Genomic DNA, 22,437 nt, shown 5'->3' on the forward strand with positions numbered 1-22,437 from the left:
CCATAACCCTAGAAGAGCTGGAAGCCACCATAAGCGAGTTACCAACGGATTAAGCCCCTGGGGCGGACGGAATTCATGGCAGACGTGACACCCCTGATGCTAGACATGCTGAATGAGGCGCTGGACATTGGAGTATTGCCGACATCGTTGCCAGAGTCTATTATAGTAGCTCTATTTAAGCCCAATAAGCCGGAAACCGACTGTGGTTTGTATAGACCCCTATTGCTTCTCAATCAGGATGGGAACATCCTACCAGCCTTGAAGGCCAACAGGCTGAAGCCAGACACCCGGACCAGACGGGCTATGTGCCAGGCAGGAACATCACGTATAACCAGAGGAAACTACACCATGTCATAGATGGTACCCACAGAAGCACGCATCGATATGCAGTAGCCTCGCCGGATGCAGTAAAAGCATTCGACTCGGATAGGTGGCCATTGTTGAAGGTGTGCTGCGTAGCTTCGGTATGGGACCAACGTATATGAAATGGGTATGGCTGCTGTATAGCAGTACAAGAGCGAGAGTTAGGACAGGGGCCCACATCTCAAGAGCAATGGCAGTTGCCTAAAGATACTAGACAGGGTAGATGCTGTTTATACTGGCCCTTGAAACATTGGTGGTGTACCTAAGGAAGGAATACCAAGAAGCAGGCATAGTCACAAGGGGAAACGCAAACTTAAACTCTCTATACGCAGATGATATGCTCCTGTATTTACAACAACCAGAAACCAACTTACAGTATATTTTAGATGTGTTCAAGCGGTACGCAGACCTATCCGGTATTACTATCAATGCACAGAAATCATGCTCGTTCCCTTTAGCAGCATACAGGGGCGATTTCCCTTGGTGCATTGCCAACGCTGCCGGTGCAATGGGAGGTCAAATAGTTCAGATATCTGGGAGTTAATATATTTCATGACCCCAAGACAGAATATATACAGAACACACTTAAGGTGGTAGACAAAGTAAAAAAGTCCATGGCTTTCTGGGTCAGAATGCCTCTCTCACTGATGGGGAGAGCAGCATTATTAAAAATGGTAGTGCTCCCGAGGCTTTTGAACTTTTTCACTCATATTCCATACAATATTCCTAAAGGTTTCTTTAACAGGCTCAACGGTATTTGTAGAGGCTTTTTATGGCACGGCATGAGATGCAGAGTAGTACTAACCAAATTGCAAAGACCGTACGAGCAAGGAGGTATAAAAGTGCCTAATTTTGAGGCGTATTCTGTGGCGAGTCAGCTGCAGTTCATCAAAAATTGGTTGTCAGATGATCAGTCCGAAGACACCTTGATGCTAAGGCCGTTGTGCGCTCCATTCTATCTGAAGGAGGTGTTGTGGATGGCACCACCAGGTAAGTCCTCGCTGTTGCTGTAGCTGGGCAGGACAATTTGGCTCAGGGCTTGTAATTTCTTGGGAAAACAGGTGCCATATTCCCACCAGGTCCCATTGGTGTCATTTAGGCGGAAGACCCACAACTTAGACTGAACGTGGGGAAGTACTGGGAACCCATGGGAGTGTTGACGGTAGGGGACTTGTTACAAGATGGCGAACTAATGGACTTTAGTGTACTAACCTCAGAAATAGGCATACATGCAGGACAATACATAACACACGCTTCACTCCTCACTAGATTTAGGCAGAGGTGGCCGGGTACGGAAGGAGTGTGGCAAGAAGATGACACTGTAGAAACACTTTACGATATCTCGGGAGGGTGGACATGCTGTGTCTAGGTTATATGAGTTATTAAGGTCACGGAGCAGGGATATGCTGGGGCAGACAAGGCGCAGCATGGAAGCAGATTTACAATAACAATTAACAGACGCAGTCGGGGTAGAGCATTAGACTATCATGAAAAGGTGTCTAGAAACAAAAAGCTTCAATTGATACAACTATATATAACCCACAGGACATATCTGACACCGAAGAGGATTGCCAGTTTTAGCAAAGCAACGGACCAAACCTGCCCAAAATGTGGATTGAATAATGCAGACCTGGTGTATATGTTCTGGGCTTGTTCGGAGATCTGTCAATATTGGGAAGAAATAGTGCAGGCCCTGGCCAGGGCAGCTATAACGCTGGACATAAGCACTCCGGTAGCATGTGCGCTAGGCATTTTTGTGCAACCAAAACAGGCAAGACATATTAGTAAACTGAGGGACCTGGCATACATCCTGGCAAAACTGAGAATAGCGATGGGGTGGAAGGAGCGCAAGAGACCAGAGGTGTGCCTGTGGTGGAGTGACCTCTGTAAATGGATGCTTGCGGAGACTTCAGTGTGGCAGGAAGCAGCCCAAAGGGGCCAGGGAGAACCCATTGTCGACCTAGAATCCTGGGGGCATATGGTGCAGGAGCTGAGGGCTTTACAACATAGCAATACCTGAATAGAAATATGACCCATATAATCAGTAACGTTTGTGATGGTACATATCTATAGTCGATGTAGGAAGTTAGCAGGATGTTAGTGGAATAGGCTGGGATGAGGGTGGTGGGGGACTTGGGCGTGTGGAACATACAGACCTGATTGACCGGATAATGTTATGTACTATACATCAGAGTCTGTAAATTATGTTTTGGTTTAAAAACAACAAAAAGGTGGAGGAAGACAGCTGCTGGTAGATTGTCACAGTTCTGGAAAAGCTCGACCATCTGCCTGACACTGGCGAGAGACTCCTCTGGTGGGGCGTGGGGGGAAGCCTTCCCGACCCATGTGTCCAGGACTGCCCTGATGAAGTGGAGCTTTTGCATTGGTGTGATGTAGGAATTCTGGAAGTTTAGGGAAATGCCCAAACCATGAAGCAAAGATCAGGTTTCCTGAAGCTGCGCTGATACCTGCTCATGAAACCTTCCTTTGATCAACCAGTTTTTCAGGTACATGAATATGTGGACACTATCCCCTGAGGGGTGACGCCACCACGGTCATCAGCTTGTTGAAAAACCTGGGCACGGAGGTTAAGACAAAGGGAAGCTCCTTCAAGTTATAGTGAGTGTCCCCGAGGACTAACCTCAGGAACCGCCTATGCATCCGATGGATGGGCACATGGAAATAAGCATCCTGAAGATCCAGTGGCACCAACCAATCCTGGAGCTGTCGAGACTCAGGAATTTCTTTCAACGTCACCATCCTGAACTTGTTCTTCGTCAGGCACTTGTTCAAGGTCTAGAGGTTCAGGATGGGATGGAGTCATCTTGCTTTCTTGGGTACCAGAAAGTATTGATTAGCAACCCGATCCTCTCTGCTCGGGTTTCACCTCCTTCACTGCACCCTTTAATAACAGGGTCTTCAGTTCCTCCTAGACCTCCTGTTCCGGTTGTTGTGCAGAGGGGGTAAGGGGGGAGAATCTCTGTCTTGAGGTCTTTTTAGGAAGGGCAGACAGTAACCCCATCTGGCGAGCTGCAAGGCCCAGGCGTCAGAGGTTATCTCCTTCCACCTTTCGCAGTGCTCAGATTCTCTCTCCACCCGGAGAAACTTGTGGGGGAGAACTCAAAGCGGCTTAGCTTCAGTAGTCTGTTAAACGTTAGAGGGTTCTCTCCACTGTACGGGTCGTGAGAAAAGCTTGTCCTTATGTGGCATGCGGGAGCTGCGCATTCAGTCCTAACAGTACATACTGTATGTAACCCCAGCCTCTAGAGAAAAAGGCAAAGGATTGCTTGGCCTGCTATTGCATAGCTAGAAGCTACTGCATAACTAGAGGTAGCGATTTAGCAGCTAGCTTATAGTCTTTACATTTTTCCAAAGACACATTGGCTTTCGGGCCAAACAGATGCTCACCGCCAAATGCCATTTCCAAAAGCTTGCCTTGAACATTCGTCGAGAACCGCGAACTGTGGAGGAAAGTGTACCTCCATAGCACTGTGGAGGTACCAATAGCACGGCCTACGCAATCTGCAGTGTCCAGGCCGGCCTGCAGAGCTTGTAATGCCACCTACTTCCCACCATTAATTAAATCCAAAAAGCCATTCCTCACCTCTCCAGCCTGGTGCTGATTTGCAGCTTCCCCTATAATCCTCCACAGCCCAAGGGAGTATTTAGCGAAGGCGCAGGCAGGCGTGGTTATTGTTAGTTTTATAAAGCGCAAACGTTTGCCAGAAGGCATATTGGCGCTATTTTTATTTTTAAAAGTTTTTATTGGCATTTAAGGTCATACATAAAGCAGTTAGGCATAGGTTATGGCTCGTAATATTGATTGCGTGACACATTCGCCAATTGAACAACAGATGACAACAAAACAACAATAACAACAACTTAGACTGTCCTCTCTCCTGCTGTTAGAGTGCAGTCCACTCGGCACGTGTAGACTCAGTATCGGGGCCGTCGTTCTCCGTACCAGTCTTTGGGGGGTGGCACCGGGGGGTGGCACCAGGGCGTGCGCAGGTTTGGTGGTCTCATCAGGATAGCTAAATTGCAGTTCATGCCTCAACGCTCTGCTCAGGGGGGTTTGAAATTCGTCAAGAAGATCATGTCTCTCATGAGGGCCTTCCAGGACTCTAGAGTGGCACTCACATCTTCTCCGCCTCTGCTGTTCCCCCCCTCCCAGGCTCTGGTTTCTGCGGCAGTCCATCTCTCCATTTCCTTGATCCAGGGTCCAAATCACGGGCCTGCAGGCGACTTCCAGGCCATCGGCATTGTTCTCTTCGCGAGTATGCACGCCATGTCCATAAGTATGACTAGATGCCTGATTTTACTGAGTCTCGGGTAGGTGCCCAAGAGGCATTCCTTGGGGGTCCATTCGTACCTTTCCAGTCCAGCTTTCCTGCAGGTCTGTTCGGCAGCTAGCCAGAGCTTCTGTGATACATGTGAATCATGTTGGCGTGTTCAGAGGAGCACCATGGGCACGTCGAGGGAATGCTGCCGTTGAAGGTGGATATTCTGTGCGGTGTCATAGGTCCTGTGGAGGACGTTCAGCTGAATCATCCTGAACCTGGCGTTCCGTGAAACCTCCTTCGGTTGCAGCAGGGCCAGTGCCCATTCGCCCTCCGTGATTTCGGTTCCAATGTCAGCTTCCCACTTCTCTTTCAGGTGCGCACTTCTGGGGTTAGATCGGGCGTTTATTTGGGCATATTGTCTCGATGTCGGCTTCCAGCCGTCGCTCAGGTTGTACATTTCCTGTACAAGAGGGTGTGTCTCCGGCTCCTCGGGCCATGTGTTCCATTTTGCCTTGGCTACATGTCTCACCCTCTGGTACCATAGGAACTGGCCTGGTGAGAGCCCGTCTTTTAATTGAAGCGAGTCAAAGTCTCTGAATGATCCCTCGTCGAACAGGTCTCCCCATGTGTAGAGACCGCAGGTCTCCCAGTTCCTCATCATTGGTAGTTCAAGGGGGTCTTGCAAACATCAGCCAGAATGGGGATTTCCGGCATGTAGGGGTGCTGAAGGCCAAGCAGTGATTTAACCTTGTTCCAGACCTGTCTCCCCAGCATCACTATCATGGGTGGGTCGGGGGGTCCCACCAGTGAACTCCATATTACCTCCTTGGGGTGCATTGGCGTGATCAGCCGGTGCAGGAGGCCCGTCTCAGCCGAGGGTTCATCCGAAAGCCACTTGGTGACATGTGTTAGTTGTGCCGACAGATAGTACCTCTGGAATTCGGGCAGTTGGATGCCGCCCTCAGCATGGGGAAGCGTGACGATGTGCAGGGCAAGTTTGTGTCTCTTCTGGCCCCATAGGAAGTCTCGAAGCAGGGATTCCAGTTTCCTGAAGAAGGGAGGGGGGATATAGTACGCAATGTTGGTGAAGTAATAGAGGAACCTTGGCAATATTATCATTTTAGATATTGCGGCTCTGCCCATCACCGAAAGGGGAAGTTTCGACCAGAATCTGATTGACCTGCGTACCCCGCACAATGCAGTTTCAGTATTGCGCTCATGAGTGGAAAGTGGGGAGTGCGCGATGGTGAGGCCCAGGTATCGAAAGGCCTCCACTTGCCATTGAATCCCAATCTCGGGCAAATCTTCGATGTCTTTCCCTCTGAGTCTTGCAAGGGGAAAGTAACTTGATTTCTGTCTACTAAACTTTATCCCAGAGTATTTGGCGAAGTTGTCGAGGATGTCCAGCGCGGTGGGTGCGTTCTCTCTGGGGTTCCGTAGATATAGAAGGACATCGTCGGCTTACAAGGAGATGATGTTATCTATTCCGCCGATGTTGATGCCAGAGTCGAATAGCTGCCTCCTGAAATAAATTGCCACTGGTTCCAGGCCCAGCATGTATAGCATCGGCGATAGTGGGCACCCTTGCCTGGTTCCCCTTTGGATGGGCCAAGCCTCCGACACCATACTTCCAGTCTTCACCCTCGCCACCGGGTCGTTATAGAGGACCTCTACCCACCGGATGAATTGTTCTCCGAGTCCAAACTCCCTCAGGGTAGCAACGAGCCACTCCCAAAATATTGAATCAAAACCCTTTATGGCATCTAGTGAGAGCACACTAGATCTTCCTGGCGCTCCGCTGTTTGTGCCATAACGTGTTGTAGCCTTCTTAGGTTGGCAGTGGTGTTGCGTCCTGGGACGAAGCCGTTCTGGTCCTCGTGTATCAGGGATCCTATTACCTTCGAGAGCCTGTTGGCTAGTATAGTTATGAGGATCTTGCCGTCATAGTTCAGCATCGCCAGGGGGCGATACGAGTCGCATTCATTGGCAGGTTTACCTGGTTTAAGCATTGGTATTATGAGGGTCTCTCTCATGCTGCTCGGCAGGGTCCCGGTCTCGTATGCCTCCGCGTACACTCCATGCAGTATCGGGGTTAGGATCCCCTCATAGGCCTTGTAGAATTCCGGGATAAGGCCGTCAGTCCCAGGGGTCTTGTTTGTGGAGAGGGACCTGATCGCCTCCGATATGTCCTCCAGTGTGATGGCTTCTCCCAGCGCATCTCGTTGTTCTTGGCTTAATCTGGGTAGCTCGATCTCATCCAGGGTATCTCTGATATCCGCTTCAGGGATTCGCTCGTTGTGAGCATAGAGTTTGGCGTAGAAGTTTGAGAAGACATCGTTAATTGCTTGTTGTGATCTTTGCATTACCCCATCCTCATCTTTGATCTCTCTGAGTGGCTGTCGCGGGTTCTCCTTCCTGCATAACCAGGCAAGTATCCTGCCTGACTTATCTGCTTCCTTGTGTGCCCTGAGAGTCTGTGCAGAGAAGTCGAACTTGGATAGTCTTTCCCATGCAGTCCTGGAGTCCTCTCTAACCTCCTTCAGCCTGGCCTCACTCGCAATGGTCGGGGGAAGAGGTCCCGCTAGGTGCCTAATCTCTTCTTCCTTGTGCTCCAACTCCCTTCTCAGTAGCCTCCTGATCCCGCCAGCTTCAGCTATTATCACGGCCCTCGTAACCACCTTCATAGCTTCCCACAGCATGCTCCATTTCTCGACTGATCCTGTGTTGATTTCTATGTACTCTTCCAGTTTTTCTCCTAGGGTCTCCTTAAATGCGGAGTCAGTCAGGGTTTCCGTCGGCATATGCCACATCGGGATGGGGGGCCTAGGGCCCTTCAGGCAGAGCTGCATTAACAGGGGGGAATGATCTGAAATCGACCTGCCCTGATAGGACGCCGACTCAACTTGGGGTATTAGTTCGCTGGCTATGAAGAAGTGGTCAATCCTGGTGTGCAGGCCATGAGGTGCGGAGTAGAAAGAGTATGCCCTGTCAGTGGGGTGTAGGTCTCGCCAAATATCGACCAAATGCAGATCTCCCACCGCGTTGCGTAGGGCACAGGAGGCAGGGTTATTGAGGGTGCGTGGGGTTGCAGTCCTGTCTAGCTCCTCATTCATCACGCAATTAAAGTCTCCCCCCCACAGGAAAGCGGCCTCCCTCTGGTGTGTGATTCTGGCATACAGCTGCTTGAGATGAGCAGGTATGCCATGTTGGGGGAAATATGAATTCACGATACATAATCGAAAGTTCTCCAGCATGCCCCAGACTATGACATACCTGCCCTCTTTGTCGGCCTCCATCCCCATCTGGCGAAATGGTATGTCCGGGCCAACCCATGTTTATACGCCTCTTGCGTACTTCGAGTAGGAGGCACCATTGCCTTGGCCGCCCCAGTAGCCCACTAGTTTGTCGGTGACATCAGTTGTGAGGTGTGTTTCCTGCAGGAGGGCAATGGATACCCGCTTCCTTCTCAAGTATGAATGTATACGGTTCCTACTCAGATAGGATACCATCCCTCTAACATTCCACGTGATTATCTTAAGTCGTGTCGCCATCGTTCAGCTTTGATTATTGGTGTGGAAGGCTTCTCGCCCGTCTTGTAACTTCATCGTGCGTTACCGGGTGTTTTGTCCCGATGCAACTGTATGGAGTGGTAGGCTCCAGCCTCTGGCCAGTGGTCCGCTATAGTCTGATTAGTGGTCTTCATGAGGAGGGCAGTCTTGACATTAACAACAACAACTACTAAACTGGAACTGGTGCGCCCAGACACTGCATCATTCTTGCGGTGCTCGGGTGCTCTCGGGCCGTCGGAACCCGTCTGGGTGTCAGGCTCGAGCATGGTCGGTCAGGCAACTGACCTGATCTATATGTGGGGGTCAGGTCCTGTGCCTGGTGTGAGGGCCAAGCGAGGGCCGCATCAAAGTTGGCTATCAGTAGTGTATGTTACTTTCTTGGTTGCTTGAGGTTGCAGGGAAGCTACGTTCATGTTACTTATGTGCTGCGGGTTGGTTTTCAGCTGTCCTTGGGGTGGGCCTCAGTTCCTTCAGAGAGGTTGTTGTCCTCCATCCACATGTTAGCGGCCGCAGGGGACTCCAGGAAGATTGCACGGCCCTTGTAGATGACTTTAAGCCTCGATGGATAGAGCAGCATGTATTTTAAGTTTAGTTGCCTGAACCTAGCCTTAACGGGCACAAACGAGTTCCTTTCCCTCTGTTCCTTCGGGGTGTAATCCGGGTAAATGGTTATTTTGGCATTGCCGCGTTCAATGGCGCCCATCTCCCTGGAGTACCGTAGGATGATTTCCCGATCTTGGAAATTGAGCACTTTCACAATTATCGGGCGAGGATGCGAGCCCGGAGGGGGCCTTTTCTGGAGGGACCTATGTGTTCTCTCCACGGCGAATCCTTGTGTGAGCTTTCCCGCTCCTATCTCCTGTTGCAGCAGGGATTCAATGTACGCTGTTGGGTTAGGACCCTCGTCGCCCTCCGGGATGCCCAATATTCTGATGTTGCCCCGTCTGGCCCGTCCCTCCGCCTCCTCGGCCCTCGCTTCAAGAATGGCGACTTTTCTCTCAAGGTCCACAACTTTAGCTTTCAGTTCGACATTGCCTTCTGCCGTTTCCTTTATGGTTGTTTCATTGTTGGTCACTCTCTCCGTTAGTTTCCTGGCATCGTGGCGCACCAGCTGGATGTCAGATCGGAACTCGTCTATTTTTGAGTCTATATGTGTGCGGAGTGACGCTATGGCTTCTAGCACTTGAGATTGGTTCGCTGTGGAGTCCGGTTCTTTTGCTTGTGGGGGATCTGGGACGGCGGAGGACGGAACGGCGGAGTCCTTAGCCTTAGTCGTGACATAAGTGTCCATTGTTGCAGGCCTAGTCTTGTTTCTGGAGCCCATGTTGAAGTCTCCACCCCAGCCCTGACCGTTTGTCTTGGTAGAGGGTTCCCACAATGGTTCTGGTGTTGCCCCAGCGCTGCAGCCCAGTTGAGGGGATGACCAAGCTAGGGAAGCTGGGGTTTATAGTGCTCAGCGTGAGCCGGGGAGGGAGCACTCCCGGCATTCGTTCGTGGTGGGTCAGGGCGCAGTGCAGGGTTGTGGCTGCCAGGGACTGCACATCCCCCAGCCCCTCCGGCTGTAAGGTCCGCGGTGCATCTCCCCAGAGGGTTCCGGGGTGTGGTATTTGGGCAAGGCGGGTCGAGGGGGGGTAGCCCCCTGGTGTTGCGCAATGCGCGTGTTGCGCTGGCCACCCCCTCAATGCCACATCCCGGCCCAGATATCGTTCATGCTAGTGGGCGCCTTGTTGGGCGCTGGTGGGGCGGGGGACCAGGGTGCACTTCCTCTGGTTACGCTCCCCCCGGGTCTCCTCACCTCAGGCTTGCTGGGTCGCCACTCGGGGCCTGCCGCTGCGATGCGCTCTCGTCTCGTGGGTCCTCCCCCGAGGCCCCACGGCCCCTCTGCCGATGCAGACTCCTTCGGGGTCGGGCTGGGACAGCCGGATTCATGGCTGCTATCTGGCGTGTTGTCGGAGGCTCATCCGGCTCATGTGTCGGTAGGGTGTTGTCGCGCAGGCACCTGCCGTTGGGGCCCGAGCAGCCCGGTGGTCACCGACCCCTCCGGAGGGGGGATCACGGGCTCCTCCGTTCCTCCCTCGCCAGCCGCTATGGAGGTATGGGAGCAGAGGCGGCCTCCTCTCGGGTCGCCGCGGCTTCACGTGGCGGTCGCCATCTTGGGCCCAGGCAGTTGTGGGAGGCAGGGGAAGTGCGGGCAGACGTATGAGCGGTTCACCGCTCCGATTCCGCCAGCGATTCGATACACCTTGTGGCCGGTCGGTTCCCACACCTACACAGCGGCTTATAGTGTCAGAAGGTGTCTGCTTTGCACCAATACAGGATCGTGATGCGGCGTCTCGGCCGGAGCTCAGCACATCAGCGTCCGTCCGCCATCAGCTCCAGGCCACGCCCCCGGCATATTGGCACTATAGAACATGACCACAAGGATGAAGCACCAGAGTTGGCATTGGGTGATCTGATAATAATTGAGTGGAGATTGCATGTCAGGGGTGGCTAAAAGAAGGAGAAATTACTTACCGTAATGTTCTTTCTATGGATTCTTCTCCCGCAGATTGCTCATCTGATAGATATTCCATCTAGCTTCGCTGGTTTGGAAAATTTTCGACATGGGGCGTAGTGGACCTCGACCAGGTCATCTAATATCGATCCATCTTGCTCTGCGTCTCGTCGTCGGCTCCGGATGTGACATCAGGCGTTGTATAAATACCACGTCAATACGCCCCAACCTCAGTTCTCCCACCTCCCCCAAACCCCCCCCCACCCGAGCACCATACACTGCATAAGAAACAGAAAGAGCAAATGGGCTAATGAGCCCTTAAAAAGAAAGTAACTATAAACCTCCAAGGAGCAAATTAAGCAAACACTACAAGTAGCGTTAGAAAAGGCTTTTTTCTAAGAAACTGTGGCAGGAAAACAGGCACAGAGGACCATCACCAAGTCAGCGTGAAAAAGAAGATGCGCAACAACCACCGACTTTCTGAACCTGGACGGACGGGAGGGGAAATGAGGAATCTGTGGGAGAAGAATCCATAGAAAGAACACTACGTTAAGTAATTTCTCCTTCAATGGATTGCCTTTCTCCCACAGAGTCCTCATCTGATAGACTCTCAAAGCAGTTAATGAAGGAGGCGGGCAGAAAGTTATACCAAGAAAATTTGCTGCACTGCCCTGCCAAAACACGCATCAGCAAGTACGAGCCACATCCAGACTGTAGTGCTTTGCAAAGGTATGCAGAGGTTACCATGTTGCAGGGCGACAAATCTCCCAGACAGGGACACCCCCTCTGCAATGCTGTGGATGCAGACACTCCCCTTATCGAATGGGCCCTGATGCCTGCTGGCAATTCCTTCCCAGCGGCCTGGTAGCATTCATCTATGCAGAAAATTATCCAACAGGATAAAGTCTGCTTGGTTATGGTCAGGACCCATCGGACTAAGGAAAAGGCCACAAAGAGCTGGTCAGCTCTCCTAATATCAGCTGTCCTTGCAATATAATAACAACACTCTTTTCGGGTCTAGGCGATGTAACTGTTCCTCCTGCTTACAAGGGTGCGGAGGAGAATAGAAGTCCAGAAGGTCGATGGACTGCGACAGGTGAAATTCTGAGACAACCTTGGGGAGGAAGCCAGGCCTTACCATGAATTAAACTTTCTCCCGGAAAAAATGCAGTTGACTCACTCACTTAGCCGATGTAATAGACACCAAGAAGGCTGTTTCAAAGAAAGAAGTCATAAGGGACAACAGTGCACAGGCTCAAAGGGAGCAGCCATCAGAAATGTCAGAACCAGATTAAGGTCCCAATCTGGGACAACAAAGGGAGGTGGCGGAAGCTTATTTACAAGGTCCATCAGGAATTGTGCCATTACGGGACCATAAAAAATGAAACTTGATCCGGGGGGGGAGGGACTCTTAAACACAGACAAGGCTGCCAAATATCCTTTGATGGTGGTGGCCTGAAGAGGCCAGTGACGGAAGAAAATCCATCACTGTAGTGGTGGGGAAAGAGATGGGGTCAATCTCGCGTTCCCTGCACCACACCTCCCCCTTGGACTTCCTGGCACACTTCACACTCGTGCAAGACTGTGCTTGGCCTGCTCAGAGCATCCGCCAGATGAACTGGCGAGACAAAGAACCTGTTCTCCAGCAACCGGAACCAAAGCATCATCCACCCGTGTATGCAGGGGGGGCGGGAGTGCACACCACCTTGCTGGTTGAGATAGTGCATTGCCACTGTGTTGTCCATCAGAACGAGGACATGTTTCCCCTGCAGAGACGGGGTGAATGCATTCAGGGCTAGCCTGATAGCTCGCAACCCCAGCCTGTTAATGTGCCACCTGACTTCCGTCGTTGACCAGAGGCCGCTCACCTGCAAATCCTCGCAGTGAGTGCCCCAACCCTTCAAAGACGCATCTGTGACCACTCTGGTCTGAGGCCAAGGAGGCCAGAAGGGTTCCCCCACCAAAAGACTGTTGTGGTCCGCACACCAGGACAGGTCGTTGACCACTGATGTCGACACCCTGAGGAGATTTGAGAGAAAGGCGAGGTACTGAGACCACTGATCCCTCAGTAGCCATTGCAGGGATCTCATGCGCAACCTGGCCTCTGGCACTAGAAAAATGCAGCAGGCCATGAGACCTAGGAGGCGGAGGAAGGAAGCCGCTTGTACAGTGGCATTGTTCTGGAACAAGTCAACCATCTGTGTCAAGCTGACTACTCTATCCTCGAGAGGAAAGGCCATCGACCACCCGGGTATCTAGAACTGCTCTGATGACCTGGAGCCGCTAGACTGGTGTCATGTGGGACTTCTTTAAGTTTAGGGAGAAGCCCGGCTTGTGAAACAGCAAGCAGGTGTCCTCAAAATGGGACAAGACCTGCACTACAGACTTCCCTCTGATCAGCCAGTTGTCCAGATATGGGAATACATGGACCTCAGATCTCCTGAGGTGAGCTGCAACTACCGCCATGAGCTTGGTGAAGACCCTTGGGGTGGAGGTAAGACCAAAAGGGAAGCACCTTGAACTGATAGTGCATATCTCCTATGGTGAACCTTAGGAACTTCCTGTGCTTTCGATGGATTGGCACATGGAAATAGACGTCCTGTAGGTCTAGCGACACCAGCTAGTCCTGTCATTCAAGAGCGTGGAGAATCTCTCTCAACATCACCATCCTGAATTTGTCTTTCCTCAAGAACATGTTCAAGGCCCTGAGGTCCAGAATGGGACGGAGAACTCCTCCTTTCTTGGGCACCAGTCAATACCAGGACTACCAGCCTGATCTTCTCTGTTTGGGAGGTACCTCTTCCACGGCACCCTTCAGCAACAAGGCTCTCAGTTCTTCCAGGAGCTCCTGTCCCGGTTGGAGTGGAGGTGGGGGCGGTCTGTCTGGTGGTTTTCTCACAAATGGCAATAACGCCACTGAATGAGCTGTAGAGCCCAGGCATCAGAAGTAATTCCCTGCCACTGGAGCAAATGCTCCATCAACCGCCCTCCAACAGGTCCGCTGTGAGAGGGGAAAATCAAAGCGGCTTCGTAGGCTGGGTCGCCCCCACTGCTGACGCTGTCTGTTGGCCTATAGAAGCCCCTCTGCCCGTTCTGGTGCATGAGAAATGCTGTTGTCCTTTCCTGGCCGGTGGGAGCTGCGCTCTCCTGCCATAAGGAGTGTTAGGCAGAATCCTGTGCAGTTCCCTTAGGGAGCACTACAGAAGATTAGGACTACAGGTGAGAGCAATAAATCCCCTTTGGTATCAGTCTGTACCACAAAGATTTAGTTGGTAGCTTTGGCTGAGCAGTCAGACTTATCTCAAGAGGGAGATGAGCAGGATTCAGGGTTTACACAATAGGCCTACAGTACTATGGCACAAGGAAACACTGACCAAAGCTTTGTATTTAAAAAGTATATATATATTTTTATTTTATATACTTCTAATAAAACATGTATCACAGTCATCAAGCAAGTTAAAATAAGTCAAAGAAAAATATAAACACTCCCTAGTTAAATTGTAGATCAAGTGAACCACAGTGAAAACTGAGCAAAACGGCACAGTGAAAACCACACACAAGGGATACTCTAGCAATTTCGCACAAATTATTCAGAAATAGCTTCTTACAAACCCTAGCAACACTTCCCATAGGTTTGTGAACCAGTTTAAGCTAGACAGTGCATCAGTATAGGAAATACTTAAATGAAAACTGAGCAAAATGGCATTTCACAAGTTTTAAAAAGGGGAAGAAAAGGATAGTTATACGAAATAGGTGCACCAACACAGTTCTAGTTGAGAAGCAATCTAAAGAAGGCAGTTCTAACAAATGTAGCCACAGTCATTAGGGTCTGTGCCAGAGTCAGTGGAACAGGGCAAGGGCCAAGGAGCAAAATGTTCTTGTAGCTGCAGTCAGGTCTTTGGTTAACGATTTCGAAAAGGTGGATGCAGGAGGTGAAAGACAATGGTAAGAGAGGGGCGGCCAACCCAACAGGTAGGTAAAGGATTTAAAACACCTTTAGAGCTACCGCCGCGAAAGGGCGGCCTCGCGGAACAACATACCTTTAAAATGAAGAAGTGGCTCCTGCGGTGGCGGTTGTTCCTAGTAGTTCCTGCAGTTCCGGGCATCCAGCAGAGGAAGAGAGGCTCTCGTCGTGGAGGAAGGTTCGAGTTACTGCACTACCCAGGGATGAAACCAGCCGCGGTGCTGCCCGACGAATAAAAGCTACGCTCCTTTAAATCGTGGTCCGGGTGGACTGGTGCCTGGCTATCCGGCCTCCGAGTACAGGGTACTGGTGAATCGACCAAGGCAGGTCTGGGAAGGCGATTGGCAAACTGGTTGGCCCCACCAGCTCAAGAGAAGAAGGCTCTTCCAGATTAACCTCTTCTCTCGTGTGGAGAAAAGTGGTGAGACGCTGCAGCAGGGTTTCACCGGTGGTTCAGTCGTTGCAGATGTCTTTGGCTTCTCTCCTCTTCGGCTTCTTAGTTCCAGTGGCGACGTCTTGCTCTTCCAGTCCTCAGGACCCTGCTTTTATGCAAAAAGATCCCCATTCATACAGCCTAGCTGTCACTCACACAGTGGAGTGGTCATCTTGGCGGGAGACCCTCCAGCCGATCAGGATAGAGTGCGACATGGGTTGCTGAGGCTACCCTGTCCAGGGGTCCTACTCCCCCTCCCACACAATGGACCCACCCTAGACTCATTGGCGCCGAAAAGAGGGCTTCTAGGCAGAAGCCCGCCAAACGGACGAACAAAGGATCCCCGACCTGGGTTAGGAGTTTAGAGAAAGACACGAGAAACGAGTTATGTTAAAATTCTGGCAAATAAAACCTAGCGGAGTAAAGTTAATATTAAAATGCACTGGCGGTATGTTAGAGGCTTACAGGGAGAAGGGAGAGTCATAAACTACCCCTATTTGACCGTGTTGCTACGGTAGGTTTTCAAAAGGCAGGAGGCTAGTTTGTAATTGCTAGCTGTTGAAAGTCACAAAAATAGAAGAATGGAAAAAACTTTGGTTTATTCAGACATACATATAGAGTATAGAATTCATAGTAAAGAAAAAACAGTTTAAAATGAAAGATCACATGTAAGCCTAGTTTGGCTTGTAACAAAGCGCACGAAAAATGATAATAGTAATAAGTACAAAACTGTTGCTACATCACAATTTGGTAGGTGAGGGTTAGTAATATATATTGTGGATTTCAAATACTATAGTCAGACTGGTAGTATGTCATTGTGGTCAGCCATAGGTATGTTAGAGGCTGTCAGAAAAAGTGGTAGCCTCGAACAATGGCAAAATCCCATAGGAAAATATTTGCGGTAGAATATTTATGGTAGTAACCACTGCCACCAGCCAGAAACTTTTGAGAGAGGGACTGTACGGTACCCTCTTGAAAAACTATTAACCCCTTTCCAGTACCTCCATAGTAAGATGGGTTGTACTGGCTTAGTTCATAAAAATTGACTAGTACAGTCAATTGGGACTTTACATGCCCTGGGAGACAGTAGTCAGTCCCAGGGTATGGAGTCTATGTTTGGGGGTCACTATGACACCCCGCTGTCACTGCACTGAGGGTGCTGTGTAACACATGTGAATAAAGATGTTCCTATGGAGGTGAGAAAAACCCCATAGACATTAAACACAAAAATAGCCTAGAAAACACACTGCAAAAATGCCTAAGAGCGGGAAAAAGAGTCTCACTCTTCGCAGGAGAAAAGAAACAAACCCTTCAAATCCAGCAAAGCTGCTGGTGGACTCTGTAGGTAAGGGAAATTAGCCATAGAATGAGAATTCTCCCTAACAAGGAGCATATCTCCTGTAGCCCTGTGCCCTAGAGGCGAAGCTAAGTGCAGGTTTGTCCGTCTGCGCAGCTAGGCCTAAGGATTTGGCAGTGATCTTGGATTCCTTAAATTTCTCTAAGGAACCGTCAACTTTGTTGCCGAAAAGAAGATCGCCCTCGAAGGGCATGTCCAGAAGTTTGACTTGGACATTAGGCGAAAAACCAGAGGTTAAGTAGGCCTGCCTTCTTAGCGTTATGGCTGACACCATACATAAGCCCACACAGTCAGCAATGTCCATGCCCGTTCGCAGCTATTGCCTAGCCAACTTTTTCCCATCCCCACTAGCTGTAGGAAGCCCTCCCGCATTTCTCCTTCCAGGACATACCGAGCAGAATTTTCCACTGCTGGCCATAGACTGAAAGATTATTTAGCAAAACTGCGCGTCACATTAGTAGCTTTGAGGGCCATGCTACTTGAGGTGAAAGCCTTCTTCACCAAGGCATCTAACATTCTTTGCTACCCAGTCTGGAGGCAGAGTGGGTGCAGAATATACAGATCTAGAAGAGACTGTAGTAGCCTGCATAACAAGCCCCTCTGGGGAAGGGTGAAAGGAGAGGTATGAAGGGTCCCCTCTAGCCGGTCGGTATTTCCAGAAAATGGTGGAGCCAACGGGAGGAAGGGAACAAGGTTTTTGCCACATATCTGCTAAAGGATCGGCAATGGCAGGGTTTAAAGGCATATTATGTTCAGTGGTAAGGCCGTCATCTAAAATGTTGTTAAGGTCATAACCTTGTACAGGTGCCACTGATGAGTGCAATCCCAGGGTGTCAATAACCCCTTCTACCAGTGCCCTGAATTTATAGGTATTATGAAGATAGTGCTGGGACTGCTGAAATTCGAGGTCTGACTAGGTGTCTGGAGGCCTTGAGCCAGCTGTAAAAACGGATTCTGGTCATCAAAATAATCTACGCCTCCTGAACCCAAGTAAACCGAAAAAGTCGGACCTGGATGTTGGCGTGAAAGACCACTAGACGTCGACAGCTTAGCGACTGGAGCTGATAAGGTTTTCAGTGCAGAGGGAGTGTCGGAGACAACCAATGCCTGAGTTGCACGGGGAAGTACCAGCGCCAAAGGCAGCACAGTCTTGCTCTGCACCGAGCCCAAAGGCTCCACCGGCGATGATGGGGCCGAAGTCACTGGGCGCTGCGGGAGCTACCAGGGTCTGCTTTTTACTGGGGTAGGCTCTTCCGTTTTGGCCCCCGAAGACTAAACGATCAACTGCACCTGGGATTTGGAGGGCAGTTGGCCCAAGGAGAGCTTCACCGACCGACCCCAGAGGTACTTCAGGTTCATTTTGCCACATGATGCCCGGCTCTCTGTGTCATGACCGGTACTGAGGCACCACACACAGATGTTGTGCGGATCTGTCAAGGACATTTTCAATCTGCAGTCTTTGCAGCATTTGAATCCCGAGACTCAGGGAGCGGACACGGTCGAGCTTGCATCAAACAAAGATGAGAAAAACGTCAAACGTCGAGTGAGATGTCGAAGAAAATTTGCAGTGTTCCTCTCGAGCAGCGTTCTGAGCTAACGGAAAAAAGGAACTCAAATACAGGGTGTGTAGTTACGCAGTATATGTATGATGACCGACGACGACCGAGCATTGAGTCAAGGAGGATCGACGCCCGAGTCGAGCTGCACTATGCCCCCTGTCCAAAATATTTTCCGAGCAGCTGATGCTGCAATGAAAATCTATCTGATGAGGAATCTGCAGGAGAAAGGCAATCCATTGAATGTATATCTCAAGTGGAGACAAGTGTATTTGGCAGAAAAGAATCACTCTAATGTTCTTTCTGCTGGATTAGTCGTTCCTCACATAGATTCCTCCCACTAGAAATATTATGCAACTTTTTCAGCCATCAAGGGGTGCACCGCAGCTCTGGGCCTGCTCAGTGGTTTTGGCAGCTACCATTCCAGATGTGACATCATATGTGGTTTATATGGAGTCTGCTCTGCCCCACTGCTAAAACACTGACTTACAGCCATGACTAGCTTCGCAGATGTCTTTCTTATTGATTCATTTTTGTCAAGTCATAGCCCTTAGTTGATAACCTGGAAGATATTCCTGGTACTATATTTATTTAGTATACTGCTGGGCTTTACAGGAAAGCAGGAATATATTTGCATAATGCCGCTTATTCTAACCCACAAAGTCAGCTTGTAAATAAACATTTTGTTTTAAAAGGCTTACAATATGTATCTATAATAAGTGTTAATTATTAAGAATAATGAATACCATCTGTACATGGTTAAAGGTTTGTGTATATTTCTATGATCTCGAACTATAACGTAAGGAAGAGCATGAAACACATGTTGGCTTTACTATGGTTAAATATTTTACTACACTGCAAGATAGTTGTGCATATTGTTATTTATGCTACATTATGGTTGGAACTGTTACAGTTGCGCACAATGAAAATGGGATCCCTGTAAACTCTGTAAAACATGTGAAAATTGTATTTATTAGCTGTTCTTCAGATGTTTAATAAAGATAATTGTTTTAAAATAACAAGCATCAAAGGGCTTACCTCTATGCATTATCTAGAAGAAGCTGCCACTAGCTAGATGTTTGCTCTCTTCACTTACGACTCACCAACTAGAGTCCTTGTCCCTTGTTGAAACGCAACTTGCAATATCTCTTTAATCGAGTGGCACAGGTTATCATGCAATTAGCTGGATTATAGTTGCTTTTGTTTATTGCTTAAAATATGTATAAGTAATATCTTACAAGTCATATATTGTGTTTTGCCAGCTCATCAGATCCTGCATGTAGTCAACATATCAACAAAAGGAATATTTTTTTGTATCAGACTGATTAATAGACCAAGTACTAAAGGAGATAATGGTGGGACAATTTATAAGGAATAATGTGCAGCGCTGCAGTACAAAATACAGATATTGAAGGTTGAGGCATTCTCTTACCAAAATAGAGGAACAAGGCTGAGGAGCCCCTTCACATAACTTCAGTCTAAAAAGGCTGGTTTGATGTTACTGATTATCACTTTTGTTATTCATGAACTCACGCTGGTAGGAATACATTAAAATAGTAATGTGCATTCTTACTTTCCAGGATTATTTGTCAAAACTCACAACTGTTCATTACACTGAAAAGGAATTCAGGTTGGGGCATACGCTGAGCCTCAAGTATTTATTACAGCTAGATGTTCCTTAAACTAGTGTTAGAAGAGGAGTTCCACTATGGAAATAATCCCAGACCCCCTCCTACTCTTAACAGTGGGGGTTGAGGGGGTCAGGGGGAGGGGTATGGAAAATAGTTTAGGGTAGGCAAATATGTTTCCAATCCTCTTATGCCATTTCTATCGAGAAGGGTTTAAACCAAATTGATGGTCACACCTATAATTATGGTCAGTTATGATGAAACCTCAAATGTACATTATGGTTACTTGAGGGACTAAAGCATTGCTTAGGACAAGCAAGGTGGAGATTTGCTGTAGAGAAATGCACATCTACCAGAACTAATCGGAACATTTCTTTTACATAATATCAGAACATTGGAATGTTGGCTGTTCCAATTCAGAAAATGTAGAGTGCCAGAGGGATATAATTGCTGGTATAAGTCTTCTTTCCCGACATCCCAATGTTTCTCCTGTGTCTTTCTTTGTTTTAAACAGATCATTCTACCCCCAGAGGGTAGAACGTTTAATTAGCAATAATATCCCCTTTTGGTTTTGTACCTTTTTAAGGTTGGGACAAGAGCCATTACTAATAGGTAATGGCATTAGAATACAGAAATATTGCTTAAATATATGCATTGTCGTACTTGCAGAAATAATATTTCTCACCCGTGAGGTATCCTGCTGTTTGTGTGTCAGAAATGAACAAATCATGTTTCTGATCTTTGAAGGCACTCCAGATAGAAGACCGAGATAGGATTTCATTCACCTTGGGGGGGAAAACATTGCAATTATTTTGACACAACTTGTACACATACACATTGTTTTTGTAGCATAGCAGTGCCTCAGTTTGCATCATCGGTGTCTTATACCACATCATGTCAAATATGATACAATTTAAATGATCATTTAACATATTCTGGGTAATCATAACTACATTAAGTGCATCTCGTTACTGCCATTGTCAATTAGGTGAGAGTACTGCCCGTTGAGTCAGATTACATGCTTAATAAAACACAAGTGCATAATATATACAAATGTAGAAGGCATATCCATTAACAAGTATGGCAAAAGCTGAATGGTTTTGAATGCCATACGCTTTGTGCAATCTCAGGTTCCAACAATGCAATCGCATTCCTGGCATAGCCACCACAAGGTGACATACAACTCATTTGAAGGTGCTGCCATCACATACCAATGGGTGTCTCAAATACCCCACTAGGGCACTATTTAAAACTACCAAATACACAAATTATAAATTACTCACCGTAGTGACCAACATACTCTTATTCCCCTTTCCTCCATACTGCATGAGCGTCCCTTCCGAGGGATGGGACACAGAACCTTTTTCACCAGAAAAATCCTTCTTTCCTTTAAATTTAGAGGCATGCAGGGGTGCGGCTCTGATAGCATGCGCTGCCCTGACTCCGCCCTCCGGTGCAGTGCCACTCCTCAGTCCCCATAGACACATCGACAATATATTAACGTATCCTAATGGAACCAGTTTTATTAGAGGGGAGGATGGTGGGACGTATGGAGGAAAGGGGACTTAGAGTATGTTAGTCATTACGGTGAGTAACTTATAATTACTCGTACGTCCCGTCCCCTTTCCTCCATATTGCATGGGCGATTACAACTGAGTTTAGCCCAAAGGTGGAGAAAAGACCCTCCTTAAGCAAACAAGTTTTTGAGAACCGCCTGTCCGAAAGCCGCATCTGATCTAGAGCCGGCGTCCAAACTTGCAGGAAGCAGGAGGAGTGGCCCAGGTGTCTGCCCTGCATATGACTTGCCAGAGGACATGGCGTTGGAATGCGTTGGAATTGCCATGGCTCTGACCGCATGGGCATGCATGTTGGCCAGAAGTGGCTTATGCTGTCCCTCGTATGCTTCTTTTATGGCCGAGACCATCCACCGGGCTATGGAGGCCTTGGATGCCCGATACCCCGGTCCTGAATCTCCGAAGGTGACAAATAGTGTGTCCGACTTACGGAAGCGCTTGGTCCTGTCCAAGCAGAATTTCAGAGCACGCCTGACATCGAGGCATTAAGTGACATTACAACATTTGTAATGTGCACTGTGGATCTTCAGGCATAAAGGGGCAGACAGGAGAGAATTGACAAACAAAAAACTAAAATGGTTAAGGCTTATGCTAAGCCAACCGAGAGCAGAGGCTAAAAGCGACCTTGAGTGGATAACATATCCCCATCTCAGGTGAATAGCAGCGTCCTCAGGTCTCTCTTAAAAACTTGTAGAGAGCTTTGACTTCTCATTTTTTCAAGCAGCTGGTTCCAGAGTTTTTGGCGCTATCAGAAAGAAAGCGCAGTTCTCGGCTTTCGATGGTCTGCACCTGGGTTGGAGAAGATCATTCTGGGTGCAAGACCTCAATGCCCTATTATTGACATTATCATTGATACATGTCTGCAGATATGGTGGCATTTGTCGTAATCTGCATTTAAAGGTAATGAACGGCACCCTGAATTTGACCCTAGCCTCTATTGGTAACCAGTGAAGAGCCCGCCTAGCCTCCGATACATGGTCACGACGAGCAAGGCCTAGAACAACTCCAACTGCCCAGGTCTGCGCTATCTGGAGCTTATGTATGTCTTACTTGCTAATGCCCAACAGAAGGCTACAGCAATAATCTATCTTGGCCCCTATTAGAGCTCTAGGCAGTGCAGAACTCTCTGTGCCTCATCTTTAGGTTCAGCAAAAAATGTAGGCAGCACTATTTCCTCGTTCAGATGGAAAGCAGACGGCACCTTAGGCAGGAATGC

General features: G+C 48.8%; 1 protein-coding gene across 3 annotated transcripts in view; it reads right to left on the reverse strand.

Moving 5' to 3' along the window:
* DNAJC13 (DnaJ heat shock protein family (Hsp40) member C13) overlaps window positions 1-22,437 on the reverse strand; it is a 2,820,731-nt gene that overhangs the window by 69,388 nt on the left and 2,728,906 nt on the right. For all 3 annotated transcript variants that reach the window (XM_069648714.1, XM_069648713.1, XM_069648715.1), the window contains one exon: window positions 20,333-20,432. In XM_069648714.1, coding sequence (XP_069504815.1) covers window positions 20,333-20,432 — 100 coding nt within the window. The remainder of the gene's footprint in view (window positions 1-20,332; window positions 20,433-22,437) is intronic.

Source organism: Ambystoma mexicanum, chromosome 2q, assembly GCF_040938575.1.
Source record: "Ambystoma mexicanum isolate Mex_15411 chromosome 2q, UKY_AmexF1_1, whole genome shotgun sequence".
Lineage (NCBI taxonomy): Eukaryota > Metazoa > Chordata > Amphibia > Caudata > Ambystomatidae > Ambystoma > Ambystoma mexicanum.